The sequence below is a fragment of the Mustela erminea genome, chromosome 10, assembly GCF_009829155.1.
Source record: "Mustela erminea isolate mMusErm1 chromosome 10, mMusErm1.Pri, whole genome shotgun sequence".
Lineage (NCBI taxonomy): Eukaryota > Metazoa > Chordata > Mammalia > Carnivora > Mustelidae > Mustela > Mustela erminea.
This window is the reverse complement of record NC_045623.1, coordinates 7,622,485-7,640,901: the sequence shown is the minus strand read 5'-3', so window position 1 is coordinate 7,640,901 and position 18,417 is coordinate 7,622,485. Positions and strand designations below refer to the sequence as shown.

Genomic DNA, 18,417 nt, shown 5'->3' with positions numbered 1-18,417 from the left:
TTTGCGGGGAGAAGGGGTGGTCTTTTACCAAGGCCTTCCCGATTACCCGACTGCCTGCATTGCTCCAGGCTGTAAAGGGAGCTGAGAGGGGCACCGACTCTCCCTCGGGGTTGCGCACCTCCTGGTTTCCAGCGGCGGCGCGGACCCGCCGGCAGGGACCGAGCCTCGAGCGCCAGAGCAGGAGCCGAGGCCGCGCGCACCGTGGCCAGGCCCGGGCGCTCCTGACCCGGCCGCTCCCGCCCCAAGGCGCCACCAAATCCCGGGCGAGGGGCCGGAGGAGGGGATACGCGGCTGCGGCCCGATTCTCTAACTGAGGAAGGTCACTCGACCTGCCCCATTTTCCCAGGGATAGTTTCACGGGAAGAGATGCAATCCCAAATCCTTCCCCGGTGAAACTTCATCTGATTTTTTTTATTTTTTTTTAAAGAGGGAAAATAAGGGCGTTTCACCGTGCGTATAGGAAGTGGGGGGAGGGGTACAGGATGTGGGGGGAGGAGAATTTGGGGGAGGGGAAGTGGGGGAGCGTAAGAGGGGCTTACCGCTTTCCGAGCCCCCGTCTGGGGTTTCGACGAGACTTTAGGGATTGTGGGACAGCCGAGAAGACAGCGGGTGTTGGGAGTAAGAATTTCGGTTCACTCCGCTGAGAACTAGACGCTAGAACTCTAAGGCTCCCAGCTAGGTACATAATAATGACCTCTGATGATCCTTTTCAAGGGAACTCTACTGTTACCTGTAGTATTCGGTTTTTAAAAGAAGGCTATGTTAGGATTTGCGTGTGCAATCCAGACTTGGGGTGGGGGGTTGTTGTTAATCTTCTAAAGTGTGTGGCAATTTGGAAAACAGCTCATTTAGCCTCCGCAGCTATACTGAAGAAAATACAAGAGGACAAATAGGGAGAATATTTTTGCACATATTTCTATGTTGTTAAATTATTATCCCCAAATCACAGTTTCTCTCGTTATTTCTATTAACAGATTTCCCTTAGTGATTCTGTTAACTCTCTGCATGGAAGAACATGAAATTATACTTCAATACAAGCCAGCATTCTGCCCATCGGAGATGAAAGTGGCATTATTCACAAATTTAAAAGCCAAGTTTAGTTAGGAAAAAAACCTCCACTCTTCCTGCTCTTTTAAATTGCATCTGTACAGTTTCCTTTTCTAGTGTTTTCTCTTGGACTTTGGTCAAAATCTTAAACTAATTTGACAGTTAAGTGAAAATGTCAATACCAAGAAGTTTCAAATCTGTAATTCTCTTGGAATTGTCAAGTGGATACCTAGAGATGACAAAATTTCTGACCCCCCCCCCAAATTTTATGTGTTCTCCTTTTGTTAACTGGCTCCACAAATAAGAGGGGCAGTTTATTTTCTCTAATATTTTTCTGGTATTTCCTGAGATGTTTTCTATGTCTCATTCAGAGCAGTAGATTTCACACATAAATTTGTGTGTAAACACATACAGTTGATTATATACTCTTTAATACATTTTATAACGCTTACACCTAAAGGACATAGCTGAACCCTGGCTGGTAAAAAGAGTATAGAACAGAGTATCAAATGCAAGGCCTATTTTCACTTCTTGTATCAAAAAAGCTCATCATCAGTTTGTAGTCAGCAGAATGTCCTGCCTCAAAATGAAGCCAGTAATGGCACTGCATAAATGTTGATTTGTCGTCACCAGTTGCTTAATTCCCCCACCTCTTCCCGTTTCACCTTCTATCCTCCCTACTGAGTCTCATTTTCCATCCTGACACTTAGAGCAAGGGCCTCACTTAAATTAAGTAATGATTATCCATGCCCAAAGACGTGTAAACAGGCCCTAATTTATAAATTTGCTAATTGCTGTTCCCAGTGCAGACCCCTGTATCGCAGTCATGCACTTATAAAATTCAGGGCTCGCTGGAAACCAGAAAAGGCAAGGCAAAAATAAACCACAGGGATGAGAGAAAGAAGGGGGAAAGATTCCACCAGTTCCGTACTTTACCCTGTGGAAAAATATCCCAAAAGGTCAAAACTAGAAAACCACTTAAATATTCTCTCCTGCTGAACTACTTTGTCTTTGTCTTTTGGTAGTAAGAAAGCAATAACTAGCTACACCTCCCCATAATAATCATTAATTAGATGGATTTCTGCTTTTCCAGAAAGAGAAATGAAATGCCCTTCTGCTCTCTGCTCTTTATCCCTGTGGAATCTGCTCAGTCCGGTCTTGTTTTTGTTTTTGACTCTACAATCACCTAGAGGAGGAACTGACAGATTTAAGAAGTAATCATTTTACTCCTGGGTGTGAGAAATAAACTTCTAACCAAGTCCATAATCAGGACTCAAAAAAGTCCCCTCATCTTATTAATAATTATATTTTTGGCAATACAGAGAACAATTGTGACAGACCTGGAATATTTCACTCTTTAATACTAAGCAGTGCCCTGGAGAAGCTTGGATGAACAAAATGTTTCTGGTCTTCTGAGCCAAAAGGTATTTGTCCTTCTTCCCTCGTGGCCCAACATGAACGATTAATGCTGAGGGACTAGCTTCCATTAAACTCCGGTGCGCACACACGAAGGAAATTATACAAATAAATGGGCGAACGCAAACCACTAATACCCGTTCATCTTAGGTTTAGCTCCCTTCGTCAGTCGCTCCTCGGGTGCTGGGTGTATTAATTGATTTTAAACTAATTTCCTTTAATATTTAAAAGATGGCCATGATACCATTTGAAGTAAGGGGGGGCAGAAAACCGGCAGCGGGTATACGTCAATATAATTTCAGTACGAACTCCACTATTAAAAATTTAATCCCCCCTTCCCCCTGCATGAACGTCACCCCGCAAACTTCTCTTTCTGGGAGTTTAACCTATAAAATCAGGAACTCGAAAGTGGCTAGGTCTGAACCCAAATAGTGTTCAGTATGAAATGGTGCTGGGTGGGGCGTGGAAGACGCAAATTCAGAACCGCTGAGCGCCTACGCTGTGAGCTGATCAGTCCAGAGAAGGTTTCTCCCGGCGCGTCGGACCAGTCTCAGAGGGGCAGAGGCGGACCGCGGAGCCCAGCGAGGGGCCTTGCACCGCCCAGCCGCGAAGGGAGAGACCGTTACCTGAGGCTCGCCGGTTAGCCCTGCGCCTTCTACATGCCTCACAAGTAGCTGTGAAGTCCGCGGGGGGACGGGGAATGACTTGAGGGGGCGCAAAACACAGCACACTCCCTTCCATCACATTCCAAACTCTGGGCATTAGGGTTTTCCCAATTCCCTGTCTTCCCCACTGCCCTCCCATCAGTTTGCTCCATCTACGGGATAGAGGGGCTTAGAACAGTTTCCTTCTTCCTGGTGGAAGGGCCAGGGATTTACACAGAACATCTTCATAACCCTGCCCACCTCCCGGGAGCCACCGGGGTGTGCTTTCCAAGCCCTGCGCATCCAGAGGGCGTCTGACTCAGCCAACGTCCGACCTGCGCGACAAAAAGCCTTTTGGCATTCATTCCGAGCACATCCATCCTCACCAGCCTATGACGAATTCAGATCTAGCCTACCCTCCTCAGTCCCCTTCACACAAGGTCACTCACCAAAGACGCGGCCACCGCGTAAGGCCGTTTTGACTGGGCAGGCGAGAGCGTTGCGCATGTCCAGCAGGCACCACGTTTGGCTCATCCTCAGGGTTCAGGCCTGGCACCTTCGAGACCTGCACTGGCTTTTGCGGCGCACGTACCACTGAGGAACCGGTGTTTCTCGCCCCGGGCTCTACTTCAAACTTACACTATGGCTTCTCGCCCAGCGCACCCCACACCCTTGCCGGCAGTCCAAGCTCCGGCCTGCGTCCTGGCTGGTTCTTGCCCCGCGCAAGCACATTCTCCCCACTGGCTTCAAACTCATCGCTTTTTCTCCATTACTTAAACGTCAGTGAAGAGTCACTTCCTCCGCTTTGACCCTGTGTTTCCCTATTGGGGATTAGGGGTGGGTGGAGGGGTGATGTCAGGATTAAAATCTTGGGAGTCTTACTCTGAGCAAACAAGCCATAAACTGGCAGATTAATTCGCGTGAACTGTTGATCTCGGTAATTCGAAAGAAGAAAGTGCCTTGGGGCACTACACGGGCGTTTCCTGTCTTATTTCACTACGAATTGCGCGGAGAGGTGCACAGAACGCGCGAGCCTGACGTACGCGCACGTGTGCGCGGAGTAGGGACCTGCCCTCACGTTCTTGACTGCGCCTGCTTTGTGTGCCCACTCGCGTACGCCGCCACCTTCTTAGGCCTCTGGAGCGCCTCGGCTGCAAGGCTCAGGGCCGTAGGCCCTGGAGGGGGAAATCCTTTCGCAGAAGGTTTGAATTATTTCGCTCCGCGGGAGACCGGACCTCGGCCTTACTCGGCTGTGGATTTGGGCGGGAAAGGCCCAAACTCCAAACTCGAGCGGGGGAAGCCGGGTGGAGCCGGGGCTGGGGTCTGAGCGCAGATGGCGCCGCCGCGTGCTTGAAATATACTTCCAAGGCCGCAGCCGGAGCAGCTGCTCTGGGCGATCCTGGCTCAAAAGTGTTCCCTGTTGCTGCTTGGCGAGAGGCGGGAGTAAGCAAGGCCCGGGAGTCAGGCTCCTCGGAGACCCTCCCGAGCCTGCGGCGACTACGTCCTGGCGGCTTCTCCAGAACACTCGGAGTTCTGGCAATAATGAGGGCACCTCACAGGCCCTTCTCCAAGGCCCTTTGGGCCTCGGGGTTTTTCGGGACCAGCAGGCTCGGTGGAAATTTTTGAAATACATACGGTGTGTCCTCTGTTATGTGAGTTCCTACAGCGCATAGGCTAGGCTGGTCCCCCGCTGCTGCAGGTTGGCGCCCCAGGCTGCGGGTGCTTGGCGCCAACTAAAGCCAGCTCTGTCCGGACACGGAAAGAAAAACGGGCTGTGAAAAAGCAAAAGGCCACGTCTTTGAATAAAAATTAAACATTAAAATCTAACCCTGGGTTGTCGCAGGATCCTGGGATTTTAAGGCACGGACAGGAAGGGCTGGAAAAACGGAGGTACCAGTCAGAGGGAGGGAATGGTGAAAATTATAAACACGATTGCTTTAGGCGGGTGTCCTGTGTCTGTATGCGTGTTTGTTTAATCCTTCCCCAGCTCCGTGGCAATTTTATTTCTGTTGTCGTTTCCCCCACCCATTTCTGACTTCTTATCAACAGGCTATCGCAGGCGAGCTACGCGGCGGGTCCAGCCTGCTCACGGTCCTAATTCGGGAAGAGAGTTTAAACAATTTGAGGCCAAGGACGGCAGAGACTTGGTCCCGGGCACAATGGAGTCACCTGGGCCCCTCTCCCACCTCCATCACCATACACACACCTTTAAAGGTGATGTATGTGTGTTCGTTAGGGTGCCGGATTAGAAAAAGAAAGAAAGGCCTACAAGGGATTCCAAGCCCTGGACTCGACTTCTGCTGCTACCATCCGGGCCCAGAGCCTGCAGCTCCGCCTCCTCCACTCTGGGGACTGCGGGGGCTCCACTCCACCACGCAGTTTTTCTGAAAGATCTTTTCTGTTTCTATGTCCAGTTCCTAAGAAAGCTTTGGCCACTGCTGGGGCTCGAACTTGGACATCCCCTTGGTGCACCACGCAGCCAGGCAGGGCTGGTGGCAGGGCTGGTAGCCGGTCCGCAGAAGGCCCACGAGTGCTCTCAGCTTTCAGCTTCTTCCTCCTCCTGGGCCTCAACCCCACAAACGTATTTCGTTTTCTCTAATCCAACGCCCATCTTCTTCTTAAAAAAAAAAAAAAAAAATGATGAAATGGGAATGGGTCAGCTGAATTCTGTGTGACATGAAGTTCTATGTTAGGTCTTCACCCCCTACCGTCATACTGTGGGAGAGAGATAAGAGCATTCTAGACAACAGGTCTTCGGGTTTATGTCTCTGGAATGGTCTCTCCTAGTCCCAACCATTTCTCTCCTCACTATGGCAGAGGAAAACGGGAAAAAGAGAAAACTGCGAGCGGAGTCCCTGATTATGATCACAAGTATTGGTCCTTTTGAACAAGCGAACCTAGACCAGATGCGGCGGACCTGGACCCCTCCCTAGAGAAAAGTACCTGCGGACAGGGTGTCTACCAGGCACAGTTAAGTAACTTGTCTTTTCCACCGTCGGAAAAGTAAAATAAACTAACCTTCCAAACCATGAGTTGTCAGGAGGCCTGAAAGAACTCCCACTAAACTGTGTGAAGGCGCAAGTGGATTTTGACAACATATAAATGCGGTGAGGAAACAGAGTCTGGCCAGAGATGGGAAACACACATTAGCTACGCGTTCCTTTCTGGATTGCCCACACAGGGGTCCGCGTGGACAGGCACCCGCATCCAAACACAGAGAAAGATTTGAGCGGACGAAATAAATCTCCTTTTAATTTTCTTTTCATCGACTAATAAAAATAATTCCCCAGCACTAAACTCAAATACCGTAACGGGCCACAAGAACACGGAGAATTCATAAAACTCGGTCTCTGCAAGTCACCCGCTAATCGCGTTATTATTAGCCTCAGGAGCATGGAAATTGAACTGTCACTGCCGAAAGAGAAAATGTAAGCGACAGCTGTCCCTCCTTGGGTCGGCCAGTTTTCCAGCCCCCAAGCCCCTGGGCCCCAAAGCTCCGTCCCCAAGCTCTTCGGGCCCGGAGCCACCCCCATCCCTTTGTGGGCCGCCGCCCCCACTCTGGTGTTCCGCTTTCCGGCGCGCTGACCCAGGTTTACTCCCCAACGTTAGCTGGTCAGCAGGAGCACCTTCAGAAAGGCAGCAGAATCCCTGGCTGGAAAGTTTCTGAAACCGCTCAACCAAGCTGCGACCGTGTGTGTATGTGTGTGTGGATGCGCGTGTCCGCGCTCGCGCGGGCGCGCGCGCAAGATTCTTCCGACAACAGCTGTTCCCTCGGGCTGTTTTGCACAGTTGAAATCTTGGCACTTAATACAAAACGTTAAGTTGTTCCCCCTCAACCAACTACCCGCCCAGGTTTCTGCTAAAATAGAGACACCAACATCCGCTCTGTGTTTTACGTGTTGTGTGCATATAATGTGCATGAATAGATCCAAGGCAATAATTAATCACTCCGCTTCCCCCAATACATAGAGATGTCGGCCCTGAAGAGTGACCCAGGACGCAGGGTAAGGGTTATAACATACATCCCTTTTCCGTAAACGCCACCGAAGTAGAAATATAATTATGCTCGGTCGTCCCCGGAGTAGGGGAAACGCAAGAACTTGAGTCCCCGAAAAGTTGGTGGGGGAAGGGCGAGGACCGAGGTCGAAGGCTAAATGGGACAAACTGGGCATTTCCCGAGACTGGATGTCGAGCCAGAGAACTCCGCGCCAGTCCACTGGAGCTCTCAGGAGCGAATCCCAGCCCCTCTCCGCTCCCGCGGTCGCCTTCGATCTGTGCCCCTCCTTAACCCCGGGGGCCTGCGGCCGCTCAGCTATAGACACCAGAACACTGCGCTCCGCTCCCAGAAGAGAAGAGGGTGCGAGCGAGGCCTCCTTGCCTGAGGTCGACGACGAATATGCAAGGCTCAGTTCCCCACAAATTGTTTGCTGCGAATTTGCGGAAAGCTTAAGACGTTTGCGCAAAGAAAAGGAAACCCGCGTCGGAGAAAGGCAGGGCGTCTGGCAGCAGGGCCTCCTTCCACACCACACCGCCCGCGGACTGGCCGCCCGGCGTCCCCTCTCCGCCCTCCTCCCTCGGTCTGGCCCTGCGCACTCACCCGGGTGAGGCTCCAGGCCGTGTGCGGCCGCGTCCTCCGAGTCTGCGAGTGGGCCCGCGGGGCTCAGCGCCTCCATGGACAGGTCCAACCCCTTCTCCTCCCAGTCTCGCAGTTTCCGCTTTTTATTTGAGCCGATCAAGGCTTCAACGGAGAAGGCATGTGCTCGCGAGCTCAGGGCGACTGCAGATCTTCTCCTTTCACTCATCTTAGCCGCCCGCACCCCGGCCTCCGCTCGCCCCCGCTACTGAGGGAGCAGCCCGCGCCCTCACGCTCGGAGCGCCCGCCGGGCCGGGCCCGGGAGAGGCGGCGGCGCAGAGGCCGAGACAGAGGCGGCGGCCCTGCGGGTCCTCGGCACCCTCCCCCTGCGTCCTTCCCCGCCCTCCGCAGCCGCCTCCGACCCGCGCCCCTAGCTGCCCCAGCCGCTAGGAACGAGCGCCCGGAGCGCCGCCCGCTCGCTGCATGAGCGCCCGAGTCCTGCTTCCCACCCACCGGGGCAGGCGCTCACAGGCTGTGTAGACTGGACTTCATCTTTTTTTTATTCTCTCTCTCCTCCCTCTCCCTTTCTCTCCTCCCTCTCCCTCTTCCTCTCTTGGTGTTCCCGTCCTTCCTCTGATCCAAACTTCTGGGAAACTTTTTTTTCTAAATTCCTCCCTTCGCTAGGAGCTGGGGGCAGGCGGTGCGCTCCTGTCCGTGGGGTGAGGGAGAGGGAGGGGGAGGAAGAGAAAGACTGAGGGGAAAAAAAGCCAGCCCCCGACCAATGGCGAAGAGGGAACAGGAGAAACCCTAGGAGCGCGGGCCAATGAGAGGAGGGGAGAGACTGAGGCTCGGGCCAAGGCTCCGCGCCGGCAGTCCGGGGATGCTCCTGGGCCGCTTTAACCCCTGGCTTCCCGGTCCCCCACGGGTTCTCTGTGGGGGAGAGGGGAGGGCCGAAAGTCTAGGTCTGATCTTCGCCTTTCCAAACCCCTGCCCGTCCCAAATCCGTATCTTTTCCTCCCAAATCTGCTAAGTCTCATAGACGTTGCAAGCCCAGAGTGATTTTAATTACTGCTCTGGAGTTTGGGGGCTCTCAACCTGTCCTAAAACGCTCGAAAACGACCCCGATAATCTCGCTCTAGCCCCCAGACGCTATAAGCCCTTCTGGGTCAGCCAGGATTTCGCCACACAGGTTACTTTCCTGTTGTACGATTTCTAAGCAATTCTGGCTAACGCAAAACGAAAGAAATAAACAAAGACGCCCCGTTACTACCCAGGGTCTTGTTATTGTAAATCTAATGATCGCTTCCTCTTTCCAGTTCTACCTGGTGAAGAAGGAGACGTAGACTCGGCAAAGCAAGAGGCCCGCGGTGCGGCGCCCGGTTTACCGCGCGCTCGGCCGGTATCCTGACTGGGCCCGCACGCAGCAAACGCTCGCCTTCCCTTCGGCGTGGATGCTGATCCGAGCGTTGACTGCCCGGAGCGCCTGTTCTGGAGAACCCACAGAGAATGGATGGGCAAGGCCGGCCAGTAACTTTGACAGCGGAAGAGCTTTTTCACAATTCCCTTCAAATCTGATTATTTCGGAACCCGGCTCTCCCCGCTCGCTGATCCTCCCTCTCCACACTCTAAAAACAAAAACAAAACCAAAAAACTTTGACAGAGTGGTCGTCAGGGATTTCTCTGGAACTCAATCCAGCACTCTGGCCATTCTAATTTCCCACACCCCCTCCTGGGTTACGCTACTCGTCGCCTGCCGCTTGAGACCCCGAGCGCAGCCCAACGCTGAGCGGGTTCAGAGGGGCCCAGAAGTGATCCTGCCAAGCAGAAAAAAAAGGTCTCCTATTTCGCGGACTGCAGCCTAACCACAGCCTGATCTTTCCATCCCAGTGCCCTGGTCCACACTCTTCTATCCCCCTGCAAAGAGGCAGGAAAGAGCCAGCCCACCGGTGCCAGCGACAGACCAGACTGAGAAGCTCAGCAAACAAGTCTAGCCCACAGCCAGGCCCCAAACAGAGTCAGCAAGCCCAGGGCAGAGGGATCAGGGCAGTCGCAGACTCCGGAAGAACAAGCGCCCATCTGCCCTTCCACCTTGGGGCGAGAAGGGAGGGCCCTGTGGGGCCTTTGAAATGCCACAGTCGCCTCCTGACCACAGGGTAAATCTAGTCCTTGACACTGTAGTTGGAACTGCTCTGGTGCTGGACGGAAGGGCTGAATGTCATGAACCCACCTTGGGCCTCTCCAGAAGAAAGCAAATAAGAACACTTCGGGAGTCCCCTCACACTGGGCGTCAGCCAGACTAGAGGAAGCCCGTGGCGCAGCAAATGCAGAAAGAATAATGGAAGCCACCAGTTGAGTGCGACTCAGCCGGGCTTGGCCTCCAGTGACTTCCAGGAGCCTCTCTCAGGCTTGGGGATCCCCGAGCAGCACTCTAAGCACCCTGGGATCTAGAAGCCCGCCGCAAAGCCCCTCTCCGCGTCTCCCGCTGCGCTGCGCTGCAAACTCCAGGAGTCTGGGTGGCAAGAGGCAGGGTTTCCCATCTCAGTCACCACCCTGCGCTGCTTCCAGGAGCCCTGGCAGAAAGTGACAGCGCAATCACCACCGCCGGGCTTCAGCAAAAGAGTTGGAGACAAGGGCAGGCCAGGAGCAGGCAGTTAGTTACCTTCCTCTGAGGCTCTCCTCTATTTCGGCGCCTGATTCTGGCTGGTGTCACTGCCACCAGCCTGGCCGGCAGGGGCCTGCAGGGACCAGGCCCAGTGGGATAGTGGCAGTGGGGCCAGCCTCTCTTCCTTTCCAGCATCTTCCTCCTCCCCATTGCCTTATCACCCATCTCCCTCTGGTAGCCTCTCACCTTCCCTCTGCAGACCTAGATTGGATTGCGAACTAAATGCACCGTAGGACATACACCCTCCCTGGGGCTGTGAACGTTCTCAAAAAGATCAAATTTTGGTTTACCTAGGTACCGTTATGCAGGTCCAGAAAGCCTGCACGATAAAGGTGACCATATACCCATATACCCTTCAACAGCGTACAGCTGCACCTCACCCACAAACATTCACTCTGCACAGAGTTTTGAAGCGCTCCTACATCCTTCCTTCCGGTCACACGTAAGCGGTCCCCACCTCCATCCCATACATACACAAATCTTAGAATTATGGGTTAGGCCATTAAAACAAATCAGAGGGTCATGAAGGAGGTTGCTTTGGATCAGTCAGGAAAATAGGAGTGTTCCTCCAGGTAAATGGGAGGGGCAGGGATATTTTCTTTTTGTGACTGTAGGGTCATCTAAGTCTCCCCCATTCCCCACCCCAGCCCAGAGTCCTGCATTCCTTGGTTCTTGATCTTATACTGATGGGTAGGGAGGTCTGGAGAAAGATTAAGCAGGATGGTTTGATGTCTGTGACTTAAGTGTATAATTTTATGTGACTGGGAGAAGAAAATGAGCGCTGGGGGGATTAAATTAGAAATCTGGGGGTGTGCTATGCAGTTTCCTCCAGTCATTATATTAAAGGTTTTTCAAAATCTCATGACCCATTTCTCTCCCCTTTAAGCTTTACGAATAAAAGTGGGATGCCCAATGCGTGAGGCTAATTCCTGAGGCAATGGCCGGGTTTCCTAGCCTCCAACCTTGGGTCTTGGGTGGAGTCTACTGGTCTATTTCAGGCCTCACCTTGATGGAATAGGAACAAGCTGGAGCTCCCACCACCCCATGCCCGCAGTGTCCCAAAGAGGAAGGGGTTATAAGCACCTGAAGAGTCAGAGGAAATCAAGGGGAAAGTAGAAGAGAGGACCCTACTGACTACCTGTAGGGACCTATGAGAAATGGGTGGCCAGTCCTAGCCTTGACAGGAGGAATGCCCAGAAGGAAAGAGCAGCATAATGACTGCTCATTTGAAAATGGCATGTCCAGATATTTTGATTTTTCAAAGGAACAACAGAGTTCTGCAGCGTAAGGACAAACGTCCTGGTAACACAGCCCTACCTCCCCAATATACCAGTCCTCCCTCTGTTTCTCCACACTGAATACCACCAATGCTAACGCCTCAACACAAGGTGATCTACCAGGCGCTGGGACTTTGCAGTTTTGAGTAATTGAAAACAAATTTAAAAATAGTTGCCAGCAGGACACCTAAGTCTGCCCTTAAACACTTGAGTAGGACACCCGGTGGGGGTGAGGCAATTACAATGAATTCAGCCTGTCTAGGCACTAGATTTAAAACATTATGAGGCGACTATGGGGTGGGAGGTAACCCTCCGGACTCCAAGGCAGGTGATGCCTAGCAAACGTGTCCCCTTCAGCTCTTAACTGTGTGACCCTAGGCAAGTCAATGCATGGCCTATGCCTCAGTCTCCCCTCCGGCAGAGTGAAGGAGCCCTAAATACCTTACAGCTAAGCAAAGCAGGAAAGATGATCGGTCGGAGGCGGAACAGACCTGAGGTTTTTCTGTTCCTGTGATCGTATCTTCGGGGAATACGGAGCCAACGTACCCACTTTTCACTTCTTCTTCCAAATTGGTGCCCAGTTACGGGGTGGCAAAACTGGCCTGGAGCCCTCAGGTGGGCGTGGGAGGGAGCAGATTTCTGGAACCGCCCGCCGGACGCCGGCCCCGCAGAGAGTGCGCAGGCCCACTCCCGCAGCCCGCATGTCCAAGTGTCCAGGTTGGTTCAGGTTGCTGGGCGCTCTGGGACCCGCGTGCGTCGTTGACTGTTCTGCCACCCCCTCACACTTTTTAAAATAAATGTCCGTGGGGGCGAAAGGGTCTTTAATGATGTTTTTTTGTTTTCGCGAAATAAAATCTTTTGTTTTTATTTTAAACCAGCAGCGTGCCCACCTCTTGGTCCTTCCAGATGTTTGCAATAAAATCGCAGGTTTTGCCTTTGGGACTGGAAATAAAATTTAACGGCCTTCACCCTGTAATTATTCTCTTAGCTCGCCCTTCATAAATTTATCTGCTTTCTATCGGCGTTGGGGTAGGGGGCGAGCGAAAGGGGAGAAAGCCCCGATTTTATGTTTGTAACTATAAAAAAGCGCCACCCGGTTTCCTCGCCTTCGGCGGCCGTGGTGTAACCCGGAGAGCCTGGGCCGGCGGGCGGCAACATTGCGCTATTGTTCGCTGCCTTCGGTCTGCGCAGAAGCTGGGCCCCTCCACAAAGGGGGCCTTGTGCGGCCATGCCCAGAGCGGCCGCGCCCAGGAGGCGAGGAAATCCTGTTCCCCCAGGCCCAGCTCCTCTTTCCCCTGGGCGTATGGTGCAACCCGGCAGCCGGCAGCCGGACCATCGCCTTCAGATTGTGCCCGCCCTGGACACCGCCTGCTCCTGCCCTGCCCGCCTTCGCAGGAAGCGAAACCTCGAGCCTGCGCTGAGCCCACTGAGGGTGAGGGAGGAGCCTGCCTCTGCATCCCCAGGAGCTGGGAGAGGCGGGCACGTGGTGGCCGGGAGGCTAGGGGGTTTTCTGGAAGGCCCTCCAGCCCTTTTCCTTCGCCTTGCTTGGCCTGGGCTAGAAGGTAATATCCCGGCACCTTCCTGAGCTCAGGGTTGCAGGGAAACCCTAGGCAACCCAAACCAAATTTTGAGGACACCAGCGTGCACCCCAAAATAAACGTGGGCACATCCGTAACTACTATATATTTGTATAGAAATCTTGTAAGTACAAAGCTCATGCGTCTATTTTGCATGACTATATGAAGCCTATGGTTTTATCTGTCTGGCAATATACACAAACACAGTAGTAAGGACGCACTGCATGCAACTACAGGGGTGTACACACATGCCTTTCTAGAATCAAACATGCATGTGGAAACAACCCAGTGTTGTGTACAAAGCATCAGGCACGCCCCATCTGGGGAAAAATTCTGCCCACACACTCAGCTGGCCCCAAAGTCTGCAGAAATCTACCAGAATGCCTACTGGTGCATCTCTCCCCCAACTCCACAGGTCCCTTGGCCTCTCCTGGCTTCCAGAATCTTAATCCGTGTGGCTGCCTTGACATTGTCCTCTTTCGTCTGCATGAATCTTCATCTGTAGGCAGTCTCGTAGGTGACAAAGGAAGGGGAAAATGAGGAGCACCAACTCTCTGAGGCCTCAGTGCCTTGGGGAGTCCAGGGCATTCTCCAAAGCCCTGAAGACCCAGCGGGGGCTGAAAAACTGGGCAGTGAGAAATGACACCAAGTGGGAGCAGCAGGGGTTTGTCTTGTATAGTTTTTAATTGTATCCAGTCCCTTCCTTGGTCCAGAATGCCAAACTCCAGGAGCCAGACAGAGCAGAGCATCCTTTTGAGTTCTTTCTGACACGTGGACTCCCAGCTCTTCCAGGTTTGCCCCTAAATGTGACTCCATCTCTCTTTTCCTGCTGGGTTTTGCAGGTGGTTGGCTAAGCAAGGTTAAGAGTTCCCTTTGGTTTTTCCACTGAGAGGAAGGATTATCCAAAGCTTACAGGGATGAAGAGGGGGAGAAGTCCCAGGCCCCACAGTCTAACACAGTTGGCCAAGGTCCTGGGACCTAAAGGAGATACTCAGGAGTTCCCGGGGCTGGGATGGAGGACAGCGGCTGGCAATAGTCAGGCTGGGAGGAAGGGCACCCACAAAGACCAGCAGCTAAAGGCAAATGATTTGATACATTAGGGCCTTGATGTGATGGCTTTTTTGCTGTAAGTGTTTGGATTTCACTTGTCACTAATAAAAAATCAGCCACCCAGGAGCAAAAATGTACTTGCTAGAACTAGTCGAGCTGGCTGGGCCTGAGCCGGCACTGGCAAAATCTGGCAAGTAGATATTTATAGCCTCCTTATGGATCAACCTCTCCCTCTTCAGGAGTGAAGAACAAATTGTCCATTATACAAAAAGAGTAGGAAAACGGCTCTCCAACTGCATAGCTCCAAGGAGCGGCTTGGGAATTAACCCCTCGGGTGTGCGGAAGTTGGGGTAGCTATAGGGGCCAGAACTGTGCTTGCTTCTGCCCTCTGCCTGGAGAAGGAGGAGCTGGGAAGACGCCTGCAAGCTAGGTCACAGGAGGTTTTTCGTCAGTGTTTGTCCATAATTCATAAGCCACCTCTTCCACCCTTCTTGAACAAAACCACATCAGTAGGGGTGTAAAAAGTACCCAGAACTCCTAGGTGATGGGCATCCCTTTGCTGGTGACAAGGAAATTAGCTGGCATAGGGATATTACCAAAGTGGAGACCTTTGTCATCTTGGCAAATGAGCCCTCAAAATGTTTATATATATAAAACATTATTATAAATACAAAACATACACCTATAATATAAAACCAATTACATATATATGCATATCTGCAGTTGTTTTCCAATTCCAGTGGTCTTTCAGAACAAAGACACACGGTGAGTGTCCATGGAGAAGCTGACATTGCCAGAGTTATGCGATCTGCCACTGGGAATGTCGGGGGGGGCAGTCCCATGTTGGTGGCACTCAAAAAAACGACGGCGTGGGGGGGGGGGGAGTCAGTCATCTTATTCTAACCCATAGCCAAGCACCCCAGGAAACCAGGGGCAAAGAAAGCTGTCTATCTCTAAGCCAGAAAAGTGTCCACTTAACTTTACATACTTTCCAGAGACTTCATAGGACCATCAACCAATCCAGGCAAATGAAGGCATCCCAGGGCAGAACAATTAGTGTATCCATATTCTCCCAATCCAGAGTGGCGTCTGCAGCCCCAGAATGTTTGAGAATTTTGCCGGCCAAGAGCACGGCACCACCAACACCTGCCCCCGATATTGCTCTCGTTGACTGCTTTCACAGGAAATGAGAACTTCTGACCCAGCTCGAAAACCAGCGGAGGCATTACCATCCAGAGGCCCCTCCTTCCAGGAAAGTCAGAAAGAAAAGTTAAGAAGTATGTATTTCCACAGCCTCCCTCTCATGGGGCTGAGTCCCCTTCCGTATCTCCTCTCTTTCTCGTCTGCACCACTTGTGAAGAGCTAATATTCACTGAGCCTTCTATTTTGTGCCAGGCCTTGTACTAAGTGCTTTACATAAACTGACTCTTTCCATCCACTTCGAATTCTGTGACTAGTGCTACTAGTCCCATTTTACAGAGGAGAAAGCTGAGGTACAAAAAGGTTATGTAACTTGCCAGGGGTCTCACAGCTTTCAGTGCAGGTATTCTAGCTCTATAGCCTCAATCCCTTATACCTCCAGCCTCTCTGTGTGCAAATGCACTAACATGCAATTTATATGCCTAGGTTGTCTCTGCCTTTAAGGGACTTCAGCAAAGGGAATGGGATGGGGAGGAACTGGTGGAATTGTCTGAAGGAATTGTCTCAGGCAGCCTGAAAAAAGCCCACCCCATCTGAAATACATCCCAAGGCCTTCCCCATGTGAGGGAGGAGATAAAAGGACTAGAGATCCATCCTGCCTTTCCTCAGGGTAAAACCCCACAGGGGCTGAATAGGAAAGATACAATGCCACCAGCCACAGGGGAAGGGAACTGGGGGAGGAGGGGGAAAGGCTGCCATCTCTGGTGGAGCTCAGCTGAGATCAAGCTGCCAAGCTCTGGTTGGCTCCCTCCCGTGGCTTTTCCGTGGTACCAGCCTCAAGCTGGCCTCTACCCTCAGACTTGCCAACCTTGGACCTTCCCTCCTGGCCCAGCGGTCCAGTGGACCAGAGATGCTTTGCTTTAGAAGCATGGGTTTTACAGTATTCAGATCCTGTATTGATTCAACCCCTAAACCACCTATTCCCTGAAAGGGTTTTGGCTGCACATCACCCATTTCCTCCCCCAGGCACAGATCTTCTCCAAAACACTTGCAGGCTGGTAACTGAGCAATTAGGAGGCAACTGAGCCCCACCCCATCCCAGCTCAGTTCAAAGCACCTGTTGGTCCCCGCTGGCATCTGTCCACCCCGTGGTGGATGGTAGCCAGTGCCATGCAGACCACCACTTCTGCCCTCAGACTGGGAGTTTCCTGAGAACAGAGTGTGTTAATCTGGCATAGACAACAAAACTCCAAGGTCTCTAGGAAGATGCTGTTCCCTATGGGTGGACCCTCAAATATTTTCAAAGTGAGTTCTCCTCCTCCCACCTCCTTCCCCTTCCCACCTGTGCACATATTCACAGGGCTCAAATTTGAGGTCTATAGTATATTTTAGTCCTCACTTCTCCAGCACAGATCTGTTTGAAACACAAATAAGGAACAGGTCTTGTGTCCCCAGCACTGACGGTTATCAGCAGTTTATTCCTCAAAATAGCAGAGGCCCCAGAAAGCAGATTTGTCGCATAAAAGGGAACAGAGAGGGAAAATTCCTAGGGCCTTGGGGACCAGCATAAGGGTGAACTTTGGAGTCTGGAAGAAATACCTTGGCTTGGGAGGAATAGCTTTTAGGTTTAATTGGTAGGAAAGGAGAGAAAAGCAGAGGTCCCTGGTGCCCAAGGAGGACTCACTGTGGAGCCACAGACGAGCCAGCCTTAGGTGAAAAACAGACTCATCATCAGAATCCTCACTCCTGCAAGGGTGCACCTCAGCAAGGATACCCCAAAGTCCCAGGAAACCTTCAGGTTCTGCCGGACTCAGAGTCCAGTCCTGTTTCCGCGCCCAGGGGACTGCAGCCTCCTCCCTTTACAACCAGTGAAGGCAGGCAGGCCTGGGGAGTTAGGGCTGTGGGTGTGAAGGGAGCTTTTTAGATGGAGAACAGTCCCTGGGATGGCCAAGGCACTGGACCCAGCCAGCTGCTTCCTGCAGGATCCAAAAAGCGGGAAGAGGATGAAATTCAGGCAGACCATCCCTTCGCCTTTTTCCCTTTTCCTGATTTTGGTTTCTTGGTGGAATGTTGGCAGCCTCTCTTCTTGGGCTATTTTTTCTCTCCCCCTGATGGCAAATCCAGTCTCCCTGGCTGACTTGCTCTGAGCACACGCCGCAGGAAAACTCCTGTCGAGGCAGTGTAGTGATGTGCTGGAGTCCTGGTTGTGGCTGTTTCCCTAGGCGGGAGCTCCATGCTGCTCTCCAGCCTCCCCTGTGCTCTCACTGGTAATGGCCACCCCATCTCTCTGGCCCAGGAGCTTTCCACAGGGCCACAAGATGCATTTTTCCAACTAACCACCTGACCCAGTTCCCTTTTCTACCTGCCTGGGACTCTCACTTGCCTCCTTTCCATCTATTTTTCCTGAATTTTTACACTGTAACTAGAAGCGGACCTCATATGTGTCCTGTGGGGTGGAGAGGGACGTGTGTGAGTGGGGGTGTTAGGGCAAAGGAGAGGAAAAGAATGTGCAGGGGGAGCCAGTCCCTGTCTCAGGCCTTCACCTCAGGCCCTGGGAGGCCCTTACCACTCTAAGACGGTCAGCTTCTGTTTTGCTTTCTATTTTGTTCCCAGGCATCCAGCAAGCTCTTTCCCTGATCTAGCAGTGCTGGTGGGCAATTTGAGTGGCCTCCTCAGAGCCTGAGAAACAGGATTGGGACTTTTAGGGCTGAGAGGCTACAGAAAATAAAATCCAGAGAAACATAAGAGATAGAAAGGATAGAAGGAAAGACAAAACTTAGGGAAGGAAGGAAGGAAGGAAAGAAAGGGAAAATAAAAGGAAAGAAGAGGGGGAGAAAGGGGGAAACATTGAAGGAAAAAGGGCAGGACTGCTTCACCGCCTACAATCCTAACCCTGGCTTGGGCCTTAAATCAGTGTCCCCCACTCTGATCCATCTTCCCAGAACAGAATTTAGGGTAAGTGAGGACAGAGGATTAGGGACGTGGCCTGGAAAGGGTCTTCCTCAGGCAGAGCAGAGCCCCTGTAGCCAAT

General features: G+C 52.2%; 1 protein-coding gene across 1 annotated transcript in view; it reads right to left on the bottom strand.

Annotated features, from left to right (window-relative positions):
• TBX15 (T-box transcription factor 15) overlaps nt 1–8,404 on the bottom strand; it is a 103,011-nt gene extending 94,607 nt beyond the window's left edge. The window contains exon 1 of the mRNA XM_032302932.1: nt 7,705–8,404. Within this exon, the coding sequence (XP_032158823.1) occupies nt 7,705–7,909 (205 nt within the window). The 5' untranslated portion in view covers nt 7,910–8,404. The remainder of the gene's footprint in view (nt 1–7,704) is intronic.
• Between the last annotated feature and the right edge of the window lie 10,013 nt (nt 8,405–18,417).